Source organism: Sparus aurata, chromosome 1, assembly GCF_900880675.1.
Source record: "Sparus aurata chromosome 1, fSpaAur1.1, whole genome shotgun sequence".
Classification (NCBI taxonomy): domain Eukaryota; kingdom Metazoa; phylum Chordata; class Actinopteri; order Spariformes; family Sparidae; genus Sparus; species Sparus aurata.
The window spans coordinates 38,475,203-38,491,132 of record NC_044187.1 but is presented as its reverse complement, the minus strand read 5'-3'; the positions used below and the strand labels follow the sequence as shown (position 1 = coordinate 38,491,132).

The window sequence follows — 15,930 nt, the reverse complement described above, 5'->3', positions numbered from 1 at the left end:
GGACTGTCCTGCACCCCCTAACATCCCTGCTGTGGCCTGATCCTGCAGATTTGCCCTCTACAACATCTGCAGGATCCGGTCTTTCCCCACAAAAGATGCAACGCAACTCCTGGTCCAAGCGCTGGTCATCTCCCGCCTGGACTACCGCAACTCTCTCTTGGCTGTACTCTCAGCCTTTGCAACTAAACCATTGCAGTGTATCCAGTACGCTGCAGTGTGCCTCATTTACAGTCTTCCCAAACTCTCCCATGCGACCCCCCTCCTCCATGACCTGTTGCTGCTCGCATCTGATTCAAGACGATGGTGCTGGCCTTCAAGGCCATCAATGAAACTGCACCAGTCAACCTCCAAATACTGGTCAGACCACACACCCCAGCAAGAGCACTTCGCTCATCTACAGCATCTGGCTGACTAGTACCCCCATCGCTGAGAGCAAACAAAGTCCGCTCAGCTTTATTTTGGCATCTCAGTGGTGGAACTAAATCCCGACCAATGTCAGGACAGCAGAATCACTCTCCATCTTTGGCAAAAGACTCAAGACTCATTTGTTCAGACTTCACCTCGACCTCGCATAGTACTCCCCCCTCCCCCAGAGCATCCTTAACACTAGCGTTATTATAACTGCCTGGTCACTTGAAAGACAGTTTTGCTAACCAGTAGCCATAAAAGCAAAGCTAAACACCAGAGTTAGCATACAAGCTAACAAGCTAGATTAAGTAACAAGCTACACAGCTCAACTGCAACATCATACAGCCATATGCGCTACTGCGAGTATTACTGTAACCGCCGGCACCATGGCTTTGTGGTTAAAACATAGAATGAAACATGTATCAAGCAGGGGTCCTTACTTGTCCAGCAGAAAAGTAGCTAACTCTGCATCGCTCTTGAGTCCTTACAGCTCCCGCAGCTCCCTCCACCTCTGAAATGGCGCGCCAATATTTAGGGCCGGAGCAGGTCTCGAACTGTGAGGTCCCTATTGTTTTTGTAGTGATGACTTTTTTGTCCCATGTTATCGCAATTTCCACTGCCTGAACATACCCCAAAACTCACCAAACTTGGAATTTAGGTCACACCTGCCAAAAATGTTATAATCTATTGTCGTTGTGAATTTCCACCACTAGGTGGCACTATAATTGAGGAAATTGCGTTTTGCCTTGTAACTCTCATATACTTTATCGCACATTCAAAAACTTTATATACACGCGTTCCCTGAATTGTGTTGACTCTCGTGATATAGGCCACGCCCATTTCCGCCAACCTTTATTTTTCTCAAATTCACGAAATGTCGCAAACCTACTTTTTCAAACTCCTCCCAGGCGATTTCACCGATTTGCAAGAGACTTTGCTCACAGCATCTGTGGACCCTCCTGACAAAAAGTGATTAAAAGAATTTTGATATTTCAAACAATACTCGAGTTATTCAATTACAACTTCCTGCAGATTTCGTTCTCAACAGGAACTGTTGCATATCTCAACATTGGTGTGCCCAAATGACATCAAACTCAGGTTACTACTTCCCCATGAGCCCCTAAGGCTCTGTGCTACATTTTGGCCGATGACCACTAGCTGGCACTGGCAGGATTTTATATCTTCACATCGGTAGGTCGAATTAACATAAATCTTGGTACAATTATTGCCAATGCCCTCCTCCTGACAATAGCTGACAAAAGGTGTTACCAGGGGACTATATAGCACCCCTGGGAATATTAAAATCCAAGCCCCGCCTCCTACATGAACATACATAAATGACATTCGGTATGCATATGTATCATTACCAGACGCACAAAAAACATCCACCGTACCAAACTCTCACTCCAACAGGAAGTCGGCCATTTTGATTCAAAGTTCCGATTTCACCCCAATTTTCATCCGTTTCCATGCCTCGTACTTTAACAAACTCCTCCTACAGATTGAACGCAACAGACTTCCATTTCACTCAGTATCATCCTCAAACGTTGAACATGAAAACTTATCAAAAGCTTTTGCCTACGTCAAACATGGTGGGTGTCATGGTGCCATCCATTTTCATGCTTCGCCATAAAGCATCAAGTCCCTATAACTTCACCATACAATTTCCTATGTACACCAAATTCATCACACATGTATATGATGTCGCCTTGAATGCATCAATACTGTGTCATATCCATAGCATCACCTACTGGACACAGGAATTCAGACAACTATCATCCAATTTACATGACATTTATAGGTTTTTTTCATCTATATTATACACTACAAGATGATATGCAACTAAAAGGTGAGCACACCCTCCGACAGCGTCTCCCCCAATCAATGATCAAAATACAACTGACCAAAAATTTGTTTGAGGGATTTTTCACCTGTAGTCCATTTTATGGCTTCTGACTTCAGCTTACATTATTTAGTACTGGCAGAAGCAGGCCACCAAATCATAAAGGAACAACTTCCTCATCCCTATCTGGACCAAAATCCAGAATGTTTCATAAGAGTCCAGCCCTGAACACATAGGCCAATGTACAGTCATAGACACAGCGCCACGTGTTGGACACAGGAAATGACATTTAACCCCTTCCTGCACTGCCCGAAACGCGGACAGTTTGGATATGCGTACACAATAATCAGGCAATGGTGTCGGGTATTCGACACGCCCAAACAGCAGCATACCCCTGCGCGCGCTGACTGCGAGGGCCCGTTCATCGCTGCTTGCAGCTTTAATTATCCTTGTTTTCTCTCAGGCTTGGTCCAATTCTTTGTTTTTACACTGCTTTTCTTCTTCAATCTTCTTATTTCTATTTCTTCTCTTTGACGTGGGCAATGGTGAGGCATTTTTCAGCTCCGTTGTTGTCAGTTCTCCACCATTGTTTAGGCATGAAAGTATCTGACCAGGTAAGAGCAGGCACTGGGCCTGTGCGGGGGAAGGGCACTGCCAAGTTTGTGCGTTAGGGATGAGAGTGATTGACACTTTTCAGACACTCTCCTTGGCTCAGATTGGTTGTATTTAGCCGAGAGCAGCAAATTCTTGCAAATCAAATTATAGCCACTGGGTGGAGCCACAGACAGTGGATTTTTACACAGCTGACGTGCAACTTATTCTACTGTCAGATCATAATGGTGATTTTAGCAAATATAACCAAAAAATAGTTACAGACTACATCTTTAATGCCTACATTTTTGTTGTTAATTCCTGAATTTTTACAGATACCTTTCTTGTAAAATTATGTTGCCACTCTATTTAATAGTATGTTGACAGGATGTAATGGTGTCCCGCTGTCTTAAACTGCAAGTTGTTTTATTAGCATAGTAATGACAAAGAACATTCTCCTTGTGTTCAGCCACAGAGTTCTGGGTGGTAATTCAGAGGACTAATGCAGCAACACGTTGTGGCCTGCAGGGGTCATACTGGCTTCAGGTGGGTCCAGAATCACTGCTGCTGAAAGACATCCAGAAGAAGAACATTGTTAGAGAATGGCCATATGAACTGCTGCGACGATATGGAAAAGATAAGGTAAGGTTGTCCATATCATGTTTAATGTATGTTTATACATCGCTGTAGTCTGTTGCATTGAACCTTTCATTCTCACGCTGGTCAGTTCAATGAACATGCTTAACCTGCCTCTTGTTCTCACCAGCTGGCCTTAACCATTGAAGCAGGTCGACGTTGTGACTCTGGTCCTGGATCATTCACCTTTGAGACACAGCAGGCTGACAAAATCTTCTCCCTGATTCAAAGCACCATCAAACGGAAGACTTCAACTGTTACTTTAAGCAACCAAATTCAAGAGGCTGACAAAGTTACCATCACAAACAATCAGGTTCATTCCCCCCTGCCCAAAATACCTGATGCGACCAATATGGCTGCCAATATAGGGAACAAACTGAGGACACAGGAGAGGAAACATCCTTCCTCGCACGAGAGTGCACCTGCTCCAAAGGGTTCATCAGAGAGTATATCACCGCAGCCAGCTCCTATCACCCTAATGCCTCTCCCACTGGTCCCCACACATGACAGCCACTCTGGAGGTGGACAGTCAGAAGCTGTGTATGCTGACCCAGCTGACTGCATTCAATCTGTTCCAAAACCACAACTAACCATGGCTCTGTATGTAGACCCTGCAAGTGTTCTTCCGCTCAAACCCCCCAGTTCCATAAACAATCCCCCTCCTCACGTCTTCACTTCTAATCCATGCTGTAACATCAAGCAGCTCGACTCGATCTACTCTGAGGTGTACGATAAAATCAGTCCAGTGGGGGATAAACAATCTGTCACTCAGTTCAGAGGAAATACACAGTGTTCTGTGGATGACGAACCCATTTATGCAGAACCCATGAGCAAAAAGGAGGAAGAGTCTCGTAAAAAGGAAAGTAAACCCAACCCATTTGCACACCTTTATGCTCAAGTCTGCAAAACAACACCCTCATCTTCACCCTCTGCTTCCAATCCCCCTGTTACCACCAGTATGAGCACAACCAAAGCCACTGACCAGTCTCTTGATGATGTGATGTACGAAAACCTGGGCATCATTTAATTCACTTGTGAAACCTTTTACCTTGCCCGGTTAGCACTTCTGCATAGATGCGTTTTCTGTTGTGTATATGTGTATACAAATGACAAAATGATGTCAAATGTTGTAAAAGAGAAACCAAACTGGCAAAGAAAATATTTTGATTGACTCACTAAAAGAGCCAGAGAGGACCATATTTCAGTTCAAGTTGAAGTTAAAGGAGCACTCCACTGATTTAGCATTGCACAAAGCCTGACATTTTCAGATTCACTAACAAGGCCACGGCACAATTTAATGTTAAGTTTGTTTATTTAAATTGGTAGAAGATTTTGGAGAGGATAGGAAAGAGGGGTCTGGGTCATTGGATGAGGGAAAGGGGTCGAGGTTGGTGGACGAAGGAAAGGGGGTTCAAGGATGTTGGATAAAAAGGTGGGGGTTTAATGGGGTGCGGATTGGCTGGACTATGTGGGAACCAGGCAGGTTGAGACTCAGAATGGGGGTACGTCTCGATGGGCACACATTTTGGTCGGTATGCCCCCCCCCCCCCCCATGGTTCCTGTGTTGGAATGGCATGGATTCCTGTTCTGGAGGATCTTCTTGCCATGGGATGTCGATGTCAGAGGCTAGGCTGCCGGTGATCCTGTGAGAAGATAGTGGAGAAGGAGAGGTTCTGGGGGGAGGGTTAAAAGAACTTGGGACAGGAGAACAAGTGAGAACTGGTTCGACTTGCCTTTATAAATATCACAGGTGATTGAATCAATGTGAATAGGTTGCTGAGTTGATGAGGCACAGGTGGTTTGATAAGACTTGGATGGTTAGGTTGATGAGATGCAGGTGGTTGGATTGGCTGGGCCTGGGTGGCAGATCAGCGAGGAGGGGTGGCGTCGGACAGGACGGACAGTTTCTTTTAAAAATGGGGGATAAATTGAAGCAGCAGAGGTGAGAGATGTTATCTAATTTATGTTTCACATTATTCTTCCTTGTCAGAGCTTGGTGTCTACTACCCACAAAGCAACTCTACCGCTAACAATTTAGTGGAAGATTTGAGTGTGTCCTAGTAGCAGCTAATTTAGCCTCAAGCACCAGGCCGAGATGAGGAGCAGGCTGCAGATTGTGAGCTCCCTTCAGATTTATTCAACACAGCCTCATTCCTTCATGACTGAATAGTTTGAATGCTAGCTACTCACAAAATTACATATCACCCTTCTCAAAACAACATTTAATGTGTTGGTTTCCTGTTATAATGTAATTATGTAAAGTGTCTTTGAATATCGTGAAAAGCTCAGTATAAATAGAATATATTATTATTATTATAATTAACATAACTGTTGCATACAAGTGACAGGTATGTGTGGTTTGTTTAAAATAGCTATTTACTCCTGTCACTTCAGTGACATATCAAGTCGCGTACCTTATATATGTAATTTAAAGCAACACAATGTAACTGTTTGACCTTCAAACAACAGCTGCTTCACTATCATGATGATGGTACAGTGACTTGTAACAGGGTGAATGCTATCTCTGTCACTTGTTTCTGCTTTGTGTAACTTCGGTGAGAGGGAAGGATCACAGTGTTACGTACATGTTAACTTCAACACATAACGCTGTTATGACGTAATGACTCTTGTTTGTACTCAGCACCTACATCTCATATGACAGATTATTACAGACCTGGGCTTTGTATTAACCACAGTGATGTAGCACTTGCCAAATCACACAAAATACCAATTTTTGTAAAATGTTGCTTTAATTTAGGTTCTTTTAACTTGCCAGCTTAGTGATGTTAAGTCACTTCCATTATGTAACTGAAGTAACTTATGTAACAAGGCTGGAAACCGTGATACAGTTTGTTTTGAGAGTCACTGTCAATCAAACTGTTCAGTGGTTTAGGTAGTCCTGTGTTTCTTTAACCCAACAATTCACCCCTCAACAGGGTGAATACTGTCTCTGTCACTTGTTACTGCTCTGTGTAACTTCAGTGAGAGGGAAGGATCACAGTGTTACATACATGTTAACTTCAACTCATAACGCTGTTATGACATAATGACTCTTATTTGTACTCAGCACCTACATCTTTTGTCATTGTTACAGACCTGGACTTTGTATTAACCACGGTGATGTAGCACTTGCCAAATAACACAAAATACCAATTTCTACATAATGTTGCTTTAGATTCTTTCAACTTGCCAACTTAGTGATGTTAAGTCACTTCCATTATGTAACTGAAGTAACTTATGTAACAAGGCTGGAAACTAGATCAGGATTTGTCTTTTTCCGGGAGAGTTACTGTGTGTTTTTGTTAGTGTTTATTTTCATTTTATACATTGGTCGAAAGAATTTTAACAACTTAAACCCATTTCTAACAGCGTAGAATTAATGATAAATTAATTCAGAGGTGTTGCTGCTTCAGCCTTACTTTGGCTTTTATAACCAGTAGCTCTCATGGTTAATGTTTAGCTAATGTTTGCAGACTTCACACAGATATTCCTGTGTACAAGACTGCTCTAATTTGGCAATCAGCTCATAAGTGATGTATGCATTTTGTAAGTGTTCCTTCTCAGCAAAAGTTACATTGTTTCATCTGTTTTTTTCTTTTTAAATAAAGATGTTACTAAAAAAATCTAACGTGTTATCACTAGGAATCTCCATTGTTTGGAATGTTATTGTTATAAACAAATTTCTGAATGGAACATGTTAACATCTGGACCTGTTGTAATGGAATTCTGCAGTGATATTTTTTCATTTTGTATATAAAATTTAATCTTTGTGTGATTTTAAGACAACACATGGTAATTTCTATTTGTATCTCATACTGTACCATTAAGGGAAATGTTTCATCCTGATTGTTGATGTTAGGGTTTGTCAGTCTTGAATGTAAACTGAAATTGTACAAACAAATAACTACATTTCAAATACATTTGCCTGTTAAATAATTGAGATAATTAAAGTAAGATAATTATTAGTTCATGGGTTGGCTGAGTTATACATTCTCTCTCCTCTATGTGGATACACACTGTTTGACTATGATGTCAGCATACTAGCTGAGGTGAATGAATTAAATGCATGCAGTGTGACTATGACTTCAGCACACAAAAAGTCAGACTGGATTCCTGGACATTTTAACACATCACATTAGAATGTGCTTCAAGCAGCAGACATATGAAAGAGCAAACATTGTGCAGGGTGTTTTTCCAGCAGATTGTTTTGCTAAGCTGGGCAGCAGCTGAACAGAACCCCTGAAGAGTCGTGGTAGGATGAGTTTTTTTCTGGAATTCTTTAGTGTGTTTTCATTTACAGATTCTAAATGACCTTGTTGTTGGAGGGATGTTGTGAGATGTTTCTCTAGGCACTCCATAAATCTATGTGAACCTTTCAACTACATATTAAAACTTCAGCCTCTTTTCTTCTTCCCAAGAAGAAAAATTGTGGGACTCATTTCTAAAAACTCCCACTCACACCCAGATGTGTAGCCCTTTTGGCAATCCAGTTTGAAACTGTGCTGTTTCTGCCTCTGTTTGCTTTGTTGAGCACAATGTTGATATCACCTTGTTAGTGTTTTTCCTGGAAGATCACAACTAATCGCAATCACAATTAATGTTGCTCCCAGACCATCACAGCAGCTGCCCAATCAAGGTTTTTGGAAAGTTGTACCCGAAAAAGACCAGAAAAAAATGAATATGAGAGAAGTTATCCTTCATAACACTTAGTTAAAGCTGTGAAAACAGAAACAATTAACAGCTTTAACTGTGTGTAACCACCAAAACCTTCTTATCCTAAACCTAACCAAACAGCAACGGAAAACTGAAAAAAAGAAAAATAATAAGTTACCTTATATACAAGTCTAATTCTTAACCCCTTCAGCCACGACAGCCTGCTCTAAGATAGATTTTGTTGCTCATTGGCATGTGAAATGATTCCTAAGTCCTGTGCTCTTGGGATTTATATGGTGAGTACCGCATACATTTTGTCTCACCAAACATAACTCACAAATAATCACTTGTTCATTTGCAATATCTCACCTGTCACCTGTTTGTTACCAACCTTTCATAATTTTTGTGGTCAGGTTGTCATTTCTCAAATGTTTGCAGTGCATGTTTATATATGGGGGACCCATTGTCTCCATATTAGTCTAATCATTTACATAATTGTTCAAAAACATTTTAGATTACACTCACAACAATAAACATTTTATATTGACGAATTGGGTGGAAAATGCATTGATGGCCTCAGTGCAGCATATCACTCTGCTGTGGACATTATGCTCAGGTCCACACTGTCGCACGTGCTCCATTTTCTTCGTATAACATAGAATTGATACTGTGGTATTTCTTCCAACTTGACGGCCAGTGTTGGGGCTTGTTACTCAAAAAAGTAATATATTACACATTGCAAATTACTCTCAAAAATAGTAATGCCTTACATTACATGATTACTTGAAGAGTTACATGAAGAAAGTAAGTAGTTACATTACTCGTTACATTCATGTTGCTCCACGGTTCCTTAGCAACAAGCTTTGTGTGTGCGTGCTGTCTCTGTAGGTGCTTCGTTAAGTTTGAGGTAGTGTTAGCAGCGGTGGAGAGAAGTTTCCAACATGGCCAAAGTGTGCACCTAACAGTCAAGTTATTTTCCTTATGTTCGACAAATTCAAAGTAATGTTTCTATGTCCAACCATCAAAAGTGGCTTTACACAACGAGGGGGTCTTCATGCAAGTCGCATGCAGCAGCATGTTCTGTTCCTGTTGTTGACGCTGCCATTGTTATCCCATCTCCCCTTGCGGGTGGCGACTGAAAAATCGGTGATGGTGAAAGATACCTCGCGCCAAACCCCATCACTGTTCCATTATCGACGGCCCCCGCCCCCCTTCCCCCCAGCCCGTTGTGTGTGATGTGTGTGTGTGTTATCTGCAAGGCCTTTAAGACAAACACACAACTGTAAAATGTGAAATGAAGACACAAACTCAGAATGTTCCCTTATTAACAAGTACACAAGTGTATTATTTCATTTTATTTATATACGCAAGCAAGTTTATGTCTTTACAAAAAAAAGCCACTGTCTGCCCAAGCTGTTGGCACAGATATGTACAAAAATGGAAGAGTGAATCAGATAAAGCTTGCTACTAAGCAATCAGAGGGAAGTACAAAAAGTCTAGAATACTATGGAGAAACAGACAAAAAACAAAAAGAAAAAAGAAAAAACTACTCCAAGCGTCCAAAATGTCCAACCTGACATAATGCCTGGATCTGAAACGTGATGATCAGTTAAAGGTAACAGACTGACATCATTAGTTTGGATATCTGTGGTTCAGTTCATGATGGACAAAGAGCTGAATTTGTTCAGGCACAAAGGATCTGATTTTTCATCCTGTGATACAGAGCTGAGGTTTTATAGCTGCAGAGACAGTCAAAAACAGATCAGATCTTTCTCACAGAGGGTCAGAAATCAGATTTCGTCTTATTGAAATTCATGCTTTATGTGCTGACTTGGGCATTTCTCTGAATCCTGTCACAAAAGCGTGTGGTCAGGATCGTGGAATGGTAGAGTGAGTCCATGTTCAGCCGTGGTCAGGGGGTAGACAAGAAGGACGCAGAGTTAGAAGGTGTCAGTACAAATATTCATCTTTACAAGGAGACGAGGGGTTGAAAGTAAAATGAGGAGACTTTAATCAAATGGAGAGCTAGCTGCTCACACCCTCTTCCTGACTGTAACAGAAGCTGGATATTTTCAGGGTTCATTTAGGCTACATTTACACCGCCTGGCGAAGATGAGCCAATTTGACATCTTTACTCTCATGAAAAACAACATATTTTAAGGTCGTTTTTGGGAAACATTCATATATGGACATCCAATTCCATTCCAATTTTAAGTGGAATCTCATATCTGCCAGTATTCATTCTTCTTCACCTTCAGACGTGATTGTACAGCTCTAAATATGTTTCAGAAATTGCCTGATATATTATTTTGCCTTGTTAGCGTCCATTACAGATGGTGATTTGGCAGTGTGAGCTGGGCAGACTGTGCTTGTTGCTTGGTTACATGAAGCTTTACTTAAGCACTAGTGACTGTTGTGTACACACACAGTTGTTTCCAGCACACAGGATATAAGATATGAATTGCTTTTTAGTTCAAATATGGTCAGAAAAATCTGGACTGAACTGGACATCCACGATCGAATGTAACCTAAACAGCCAGACTGAGGAATGTGAGCAGAGGTGGGTGCAGGATAATGGATGGCCAGAGCAATACATTACACCACATCTGCAAATCTGCTTTATTAGGATAAACAATAAAGAACACCATGATCATATCACTTATGATTTGCAATCAAAGATTCATGCACTTTTATGCCAGAAATGTATGGGTATGGGTTTCTTGTTTATGTCTTGATTTCATCAAACTGCTACAATATATTGCTCTGGTGGTAAACAACTGAGCAAGCAAGCTAGCTTAGCAACACCATTTGCAACAGGAACGGCAATACTGCACACTGAAAAGTGGAAAACAAAACAAAAACAGCAGAACAGCGCCAGTGGAAAATAATAATATTTTTTTTGTATTGTTTTTAATCATTAAAATTATGACCATTGAATGCATAACCATGCCACAAACAACAACTAGATTCACTGTCTTTTTAATTTTTTTTTTACCTAGTACAAGATTATCTTCATTAATATGAATTTGTTCGTTTTCATCATTGTTATTTCTTCAGGTTATAACCAATGCTGCAAGACTATACACAGGTCCCACTATGGGGATCTCAATGCACTTACACACCAAGAATAAGAGAGAGAGAGAGAGAGCTCACAATGGTCAATAAGTGCACAAAAAACTATTTTTTTCTTTTATCTGAGGTTAAAAACACTGACAAGACATCCATTGTCAGGCAATGAAATGATAAATTACTGTTACTGTAAAACTAGACCCTTAAAAATACTGACTGTATGCAGCCGAGACACACCTGAACAGCACACAAGTCTGGTGGAGTCTCCCATCATCAACACTGATGGAAGGTGTTTTAATTTTTGTCAAATGTAGCTGCATTTACAGGACACAAGAACTAGATTTACATTTTGTTTTACTAAAATACATGTGGATGAAATTAGACTCCACACAGGCACAAGTTCAGTGCCTGTGTGGACACTCTAAACCTCTAAATGTGTCATTGCATGTTATGTTGACTGGCTGTCTCCATTAGTTTGCCATTTACACTGGCTCCTGTCAGAGTATATGCCGTTTCTATGATGTACCACTAGCCTCATGGCTCACTGAGTTAACCTGTAGCCAGCTACAGTTAGCAGGAGTTAGTGGTTACTCTGGCCCCCCATCTGTTTGGAGTATGAATCCAACAGGTGGCCAGTTCTTACACATTGCACCTTTCAAGGGCTACGCATGTGGTTTCTACTTATTTTACTGAAATCAACATCTTGCCAAAACTTTTCCGAAGTACACCATTAGTTTAAGAAATATTTTTAGGGACACTTAATCTGCCTATATAACCACTGCCATGTGAAAATCATCTTGCAGATAGGCAAAACGTAATTTCTTTCATGTGTGTGTAAATGCAGCTCTCTTAGGGAGTAAAAGCTCAGGACATTGGGACTGAGCCACCCCCTCCAGATTCTGTAACCAATAGGAAATCATTCTCCCGGCTGCTCACCTCAACTGTTTCACATATATGTATATCTTTTTACAGAGTTAATGCAGGTACAGTGCTTAATACTGCCCACAAGAAAAGAAAAAGAAAACAAACATTTCTTTTTTCTAATTTAATTAGTTCACATTTAAAAAGTTTCAAAGATTTAAAGTTGATAATAAAATAGTGAAATGTTATTGGTGAAAAGTAAAAGAGCAAAGAGTTATGGCTCAGAGTGATGGCGGTGGTGGAGTGGATGCGTGTATTTGTTTGTGTTGCTGTGTGTGTGTGTGTGTGTGTGTGTGTGTGTGTGTGTGTGCGTATCTATGTGTGTGTGTTTGTGTGCCGGTAGTCTCATCAAATCAAACCCTTCAAAGACCAACATCATCACCAATATCACATCATCCTCACAACCGTCTTCATCATCATGCTGAACACCCTCTCAATCGTCTCTACTGGCAGATAGAGAATAATCACCTTCCTTCACAGCTAGAACTAGGACAGCAGATACAATCCTCTGATTCTAATGGCTGGCTCAACATTACTTCAAATATAATACAAACAGAACAGCCCTGCAAACTGGTGACAGAGGATTAAAGTCATTGCATGTCCTGATTTCCCCCTGCTGTATACACTGCATCAGAACAGAAATATATTCAAAAACAAGTTCAGAGTTGTTACTACTCACAGGTCTGATTTGTGAAGTCTTATCTGCCTCTTAAAAAACAAAATAGCTAACAAGAATAGCTAAGAACTGAATTTTAAAGTAAAAATCTCATCAGGGTGATCACATTTTAGTTGATCTTATTTGTAATGACTAATTTTGCAATTGCAATTGCAATTGCAATTACAGTATACAGCAGTCAATATAGTAGCACCTGAGGAGATAAACTGTCGCACCAAATATACACTGTAAAGCAAATTATTCCTAAACCATGAGCTTATTATCTGGGACATCATTCACCTTGGTCATACTCAATAAAACTACACCAGTTAAATCAATCCCTGCAGCCACTGATGGTAAGCACCATCTTTTTTTCTAGTTTCTGTAGCACCTCACCTCTCCTTCCTTTTACAATTCAGTGTTTCCCCATCTATCAAGTTACACCACTTCATCCCATCACACCCACCATCTCATTTGAAATACACAAAAATTCTTCAGAAGCTGTTAAAATTCCTATACCTTAAATAGCTTTTAGGAAGAGATAGTCTCCAGCCTTCAGTGATGCTTTTGCTGTGCAATGAAACACCACCCAGAGATCACAGTAATCATCTGTTCATGTCACCAATGACAAGCTGACTATTAGTATCTATAGTATTAAATTCAACTTACAAACTGTAATTTTGGTCACATTAGGGTTGTTTGAAAGAAAGGTAGAGAAAAGAAAACATGAAAATGTGAGAGTTGAAACTCTCAGGATGATTGGTGTATACGCATGTGTATGTGTGTTTGTTTGTATTTGTGTGTGTGCAGAACCACTAAAATACAGAATAATCACATGAAAATGTGAAAGTGATACAACCCCCCCATACACACACCTGCCCCAATTAAATACCCCCCTCCCATCTCTAAAATTACACATAAATAATACTGGTAAAAATGTGGCAAAATTCCAAAAAGTGAGAAAAAACATTATTTATCAGACTGATGAGAACATGACACATGTTAAAAATACTTTGTGCTGCTAAGATGTGCTGTTTCTGAGGACAAATCACAAGTTTATACAAACTGGGGATGAAGGGGAAAGGATGCAAAGCCCCATTTCACTAGTTGTTTCAAATGGACCCTCTGCCATCTTAAGTGCTTTTATTCTGAAAGTTCAACTGAGCTCAAGGAGCCCGATATGTGGTATACAGTACAAATACAGCAATATTAGGGGAATTTGGAAAAGGAGAGAATTTATTACATCAGTTCATCTGCATACCTTATCAATCACTATATGGTTTCATTATCATTATTTTATTGATATTATTACAATGAACTACGAAGCCTGCATTCATCTCAAAAAACCCTCCTCCAATGGCCACTTGTAGGACAGTTGGCATGTATAACGAGAACTTGTGGAACAACTACTGAAACTGGGCTCAAGATGAAGAGGTCAGAGAAGAGAAAGAGGAGGAGCAGAGTTGGAGGAAAAAGGAGGGGAAAAGAGAGAGAAGGGGAGGAAAAGTTAGCAATGCTACCAAATTGTACCTGGGTGGTACAAATTTCCTCGGGGACCATATTTCTCTGCAATACCAGTCATCATAATGTGGCGAAACGACACGACACAGCATGACACCACCATACAACACTGTCTGCACAACACCGACCATTCAGCCACATCTATGTGTATTTGCTCGTGTGTAGATCGTGCGTGGTGTGTGTACTGCAGGTATTGAGGCTGTCAGGGGGTTACATTGTCCTGTTGGACAGCCCCTACATTAAACAATGAGCTCATAGACACCAAACTCACTCATGTGTCTGCTGTAGATTAAAGGCTCTGGTGCGCTTTGCTAACAGCTCATAGCTGGGATCATCTTCATACAGCAGTTAGAAAGATTAGTGATGGCAAACCAATTGAACTAACACAAGACAAAAGGCAAACTAATTAGATGCTTAAGGCCACCTCAGGGCCACAAACAAGCAACACAAATGTGACATTTCTTTGGGTTCATCTGTTCATCAGATTTCTTGTCTTTTTGGTACTTTTTGAAGTGTTAATATCTTGTATATTTCTTGTGCTATTTCATACATGTGCTGAATGTCTTTTGTTTTGCTTAATCTTAAGTAACTTTAAGTTTATTACAGTTATTATTGTTTCTCCAAAGGGTTTTAGGCAAGTTGTAGTTACTTGTTCTGCACATTCACACACTGAAAAGCTACTTAGGTGCATTTGAGGGTGAAGGGGATGCAGAACTTCGAGCTACGAAAAGTCTGAAATAGCGTAGATGAAAATATCATGAACTTCTTCAAGTAGATGTGGCCAAATTAATTTTTTGGAACTATTTTCATTGAGCAATTGTGTACAATCTCCCATCATAAGCACCACTTCCTCTGTAGAAGAACGTGCTCTGTGGTTGTTATCACTTTTCAGGTAAAGCTAAAGGAAGAATCTGGGTTAAAAAGTAAAGAAGTATGTATATAGCAAACATATTGAATGACAACATGTTAGCATAATTCACCTTAGCCAATGATCTGCTGCAGACTCCAGGATGATGACAGTGTCTGTGTTTTCACCATTTTATGTCATCGACTAATTCCTACTTGTGTCTATATTCATGTCTCTGAATGTATGTTTGAATTGTTTTTTCATACAGTTTTATTCTGTATGTTTCTGATATCTATGAGGTTGTGACAGGCTTTGTGTATTTTGTGTGTATGTGTGTGTGTGTGTGTGTGTGTGTGTGTGTATGTTGTGTGTGTGTGTTTGTGTGTGTTTGTGCATGTATCGTCTTGTGTCCGTCTGACAGGTTGGTGTGTGTGTGTGTGTGTGTGTGTGTGTGTTTGTGTGTGTGTGTTGTTTCTTGTAGGTATGTGTTTATGTGTAGGCATTGAGGCGTTCTTTGGAGCGTGTAGAGTGGATGTCATGCAGCTCCTGCTCCTCCTTCGACTTGATGTCCTCATACTTCTGCATCCTGCTGGCGTCCTTCAAATAGCCCCAGTTAGCAGCTAGAGCCATCAGGAAGTGGACCTGAAGCAGGAGAACAGACGCCAGGATTAACAACAGTGCGCATGGAGCATACTGGACAACAAACCACTGGTTTTGTTTTGAGTGAAGTGACATCTTTAGTCCACTCAGGCACATGTAGAACCATTTAATGTCAGACACTAAAAC

The 15,930-nt window shown here is 40.5% G+C and overlaps 2 protein-coding genes across 4 annotated transcripts in view; one reads left to right on the top strand and one right to left on the bottom strand.

Annotated features, from left to right (window-relative positions):
- The window catches only part of dok1a (docking protein 1a), a 29,574-nt gene extending 22,131 nt beyond the window's left edge, over positions 1–7,443 (top strand). For 2 of the 3 annotated variants that reach the window (XM_030435476.1, XM_030435485.1), the window contains exons 6-7: positions 3,312–3,484; positions 3,609–7,443. In XM_030435476.1, the coding sequence (XP_030291336.1) occupies positions 3,312–3,484; positions 3,609–4,505 (1,070 nt within the window). In that variant the 3' untranslated portion in view covers positions 4,506–7,443. The remainder of the gene's footprint in view (positions 1–3,311; positions 3,485–3,608) is intronic. The other variant, XM_030435493.1, reaches the window with a different exon arrangement.
- Positions 7,444–9,447: 2,004 nt separating this feature from the next.
- The window catches only part of LOC115579396 (neuronal membrane glycoprotein M6-a-like), a 30,426-nt gene continuing 23,943 nt past the window's right edge, over positions 9,448–15,930 (bottom strand). The window contains exon 7 of the mRNA XM_030412912.1: positions 9,448–15,786. Within this exon, the coding sequence (XP_030268772.1) occupies positions 15,634–15,786 (153 nt within the window). The 3' untranslated portion in view covers positions 9,448–15,633. The remainder of the gene's footprint in view (positions 15,787–15,930) is intronic.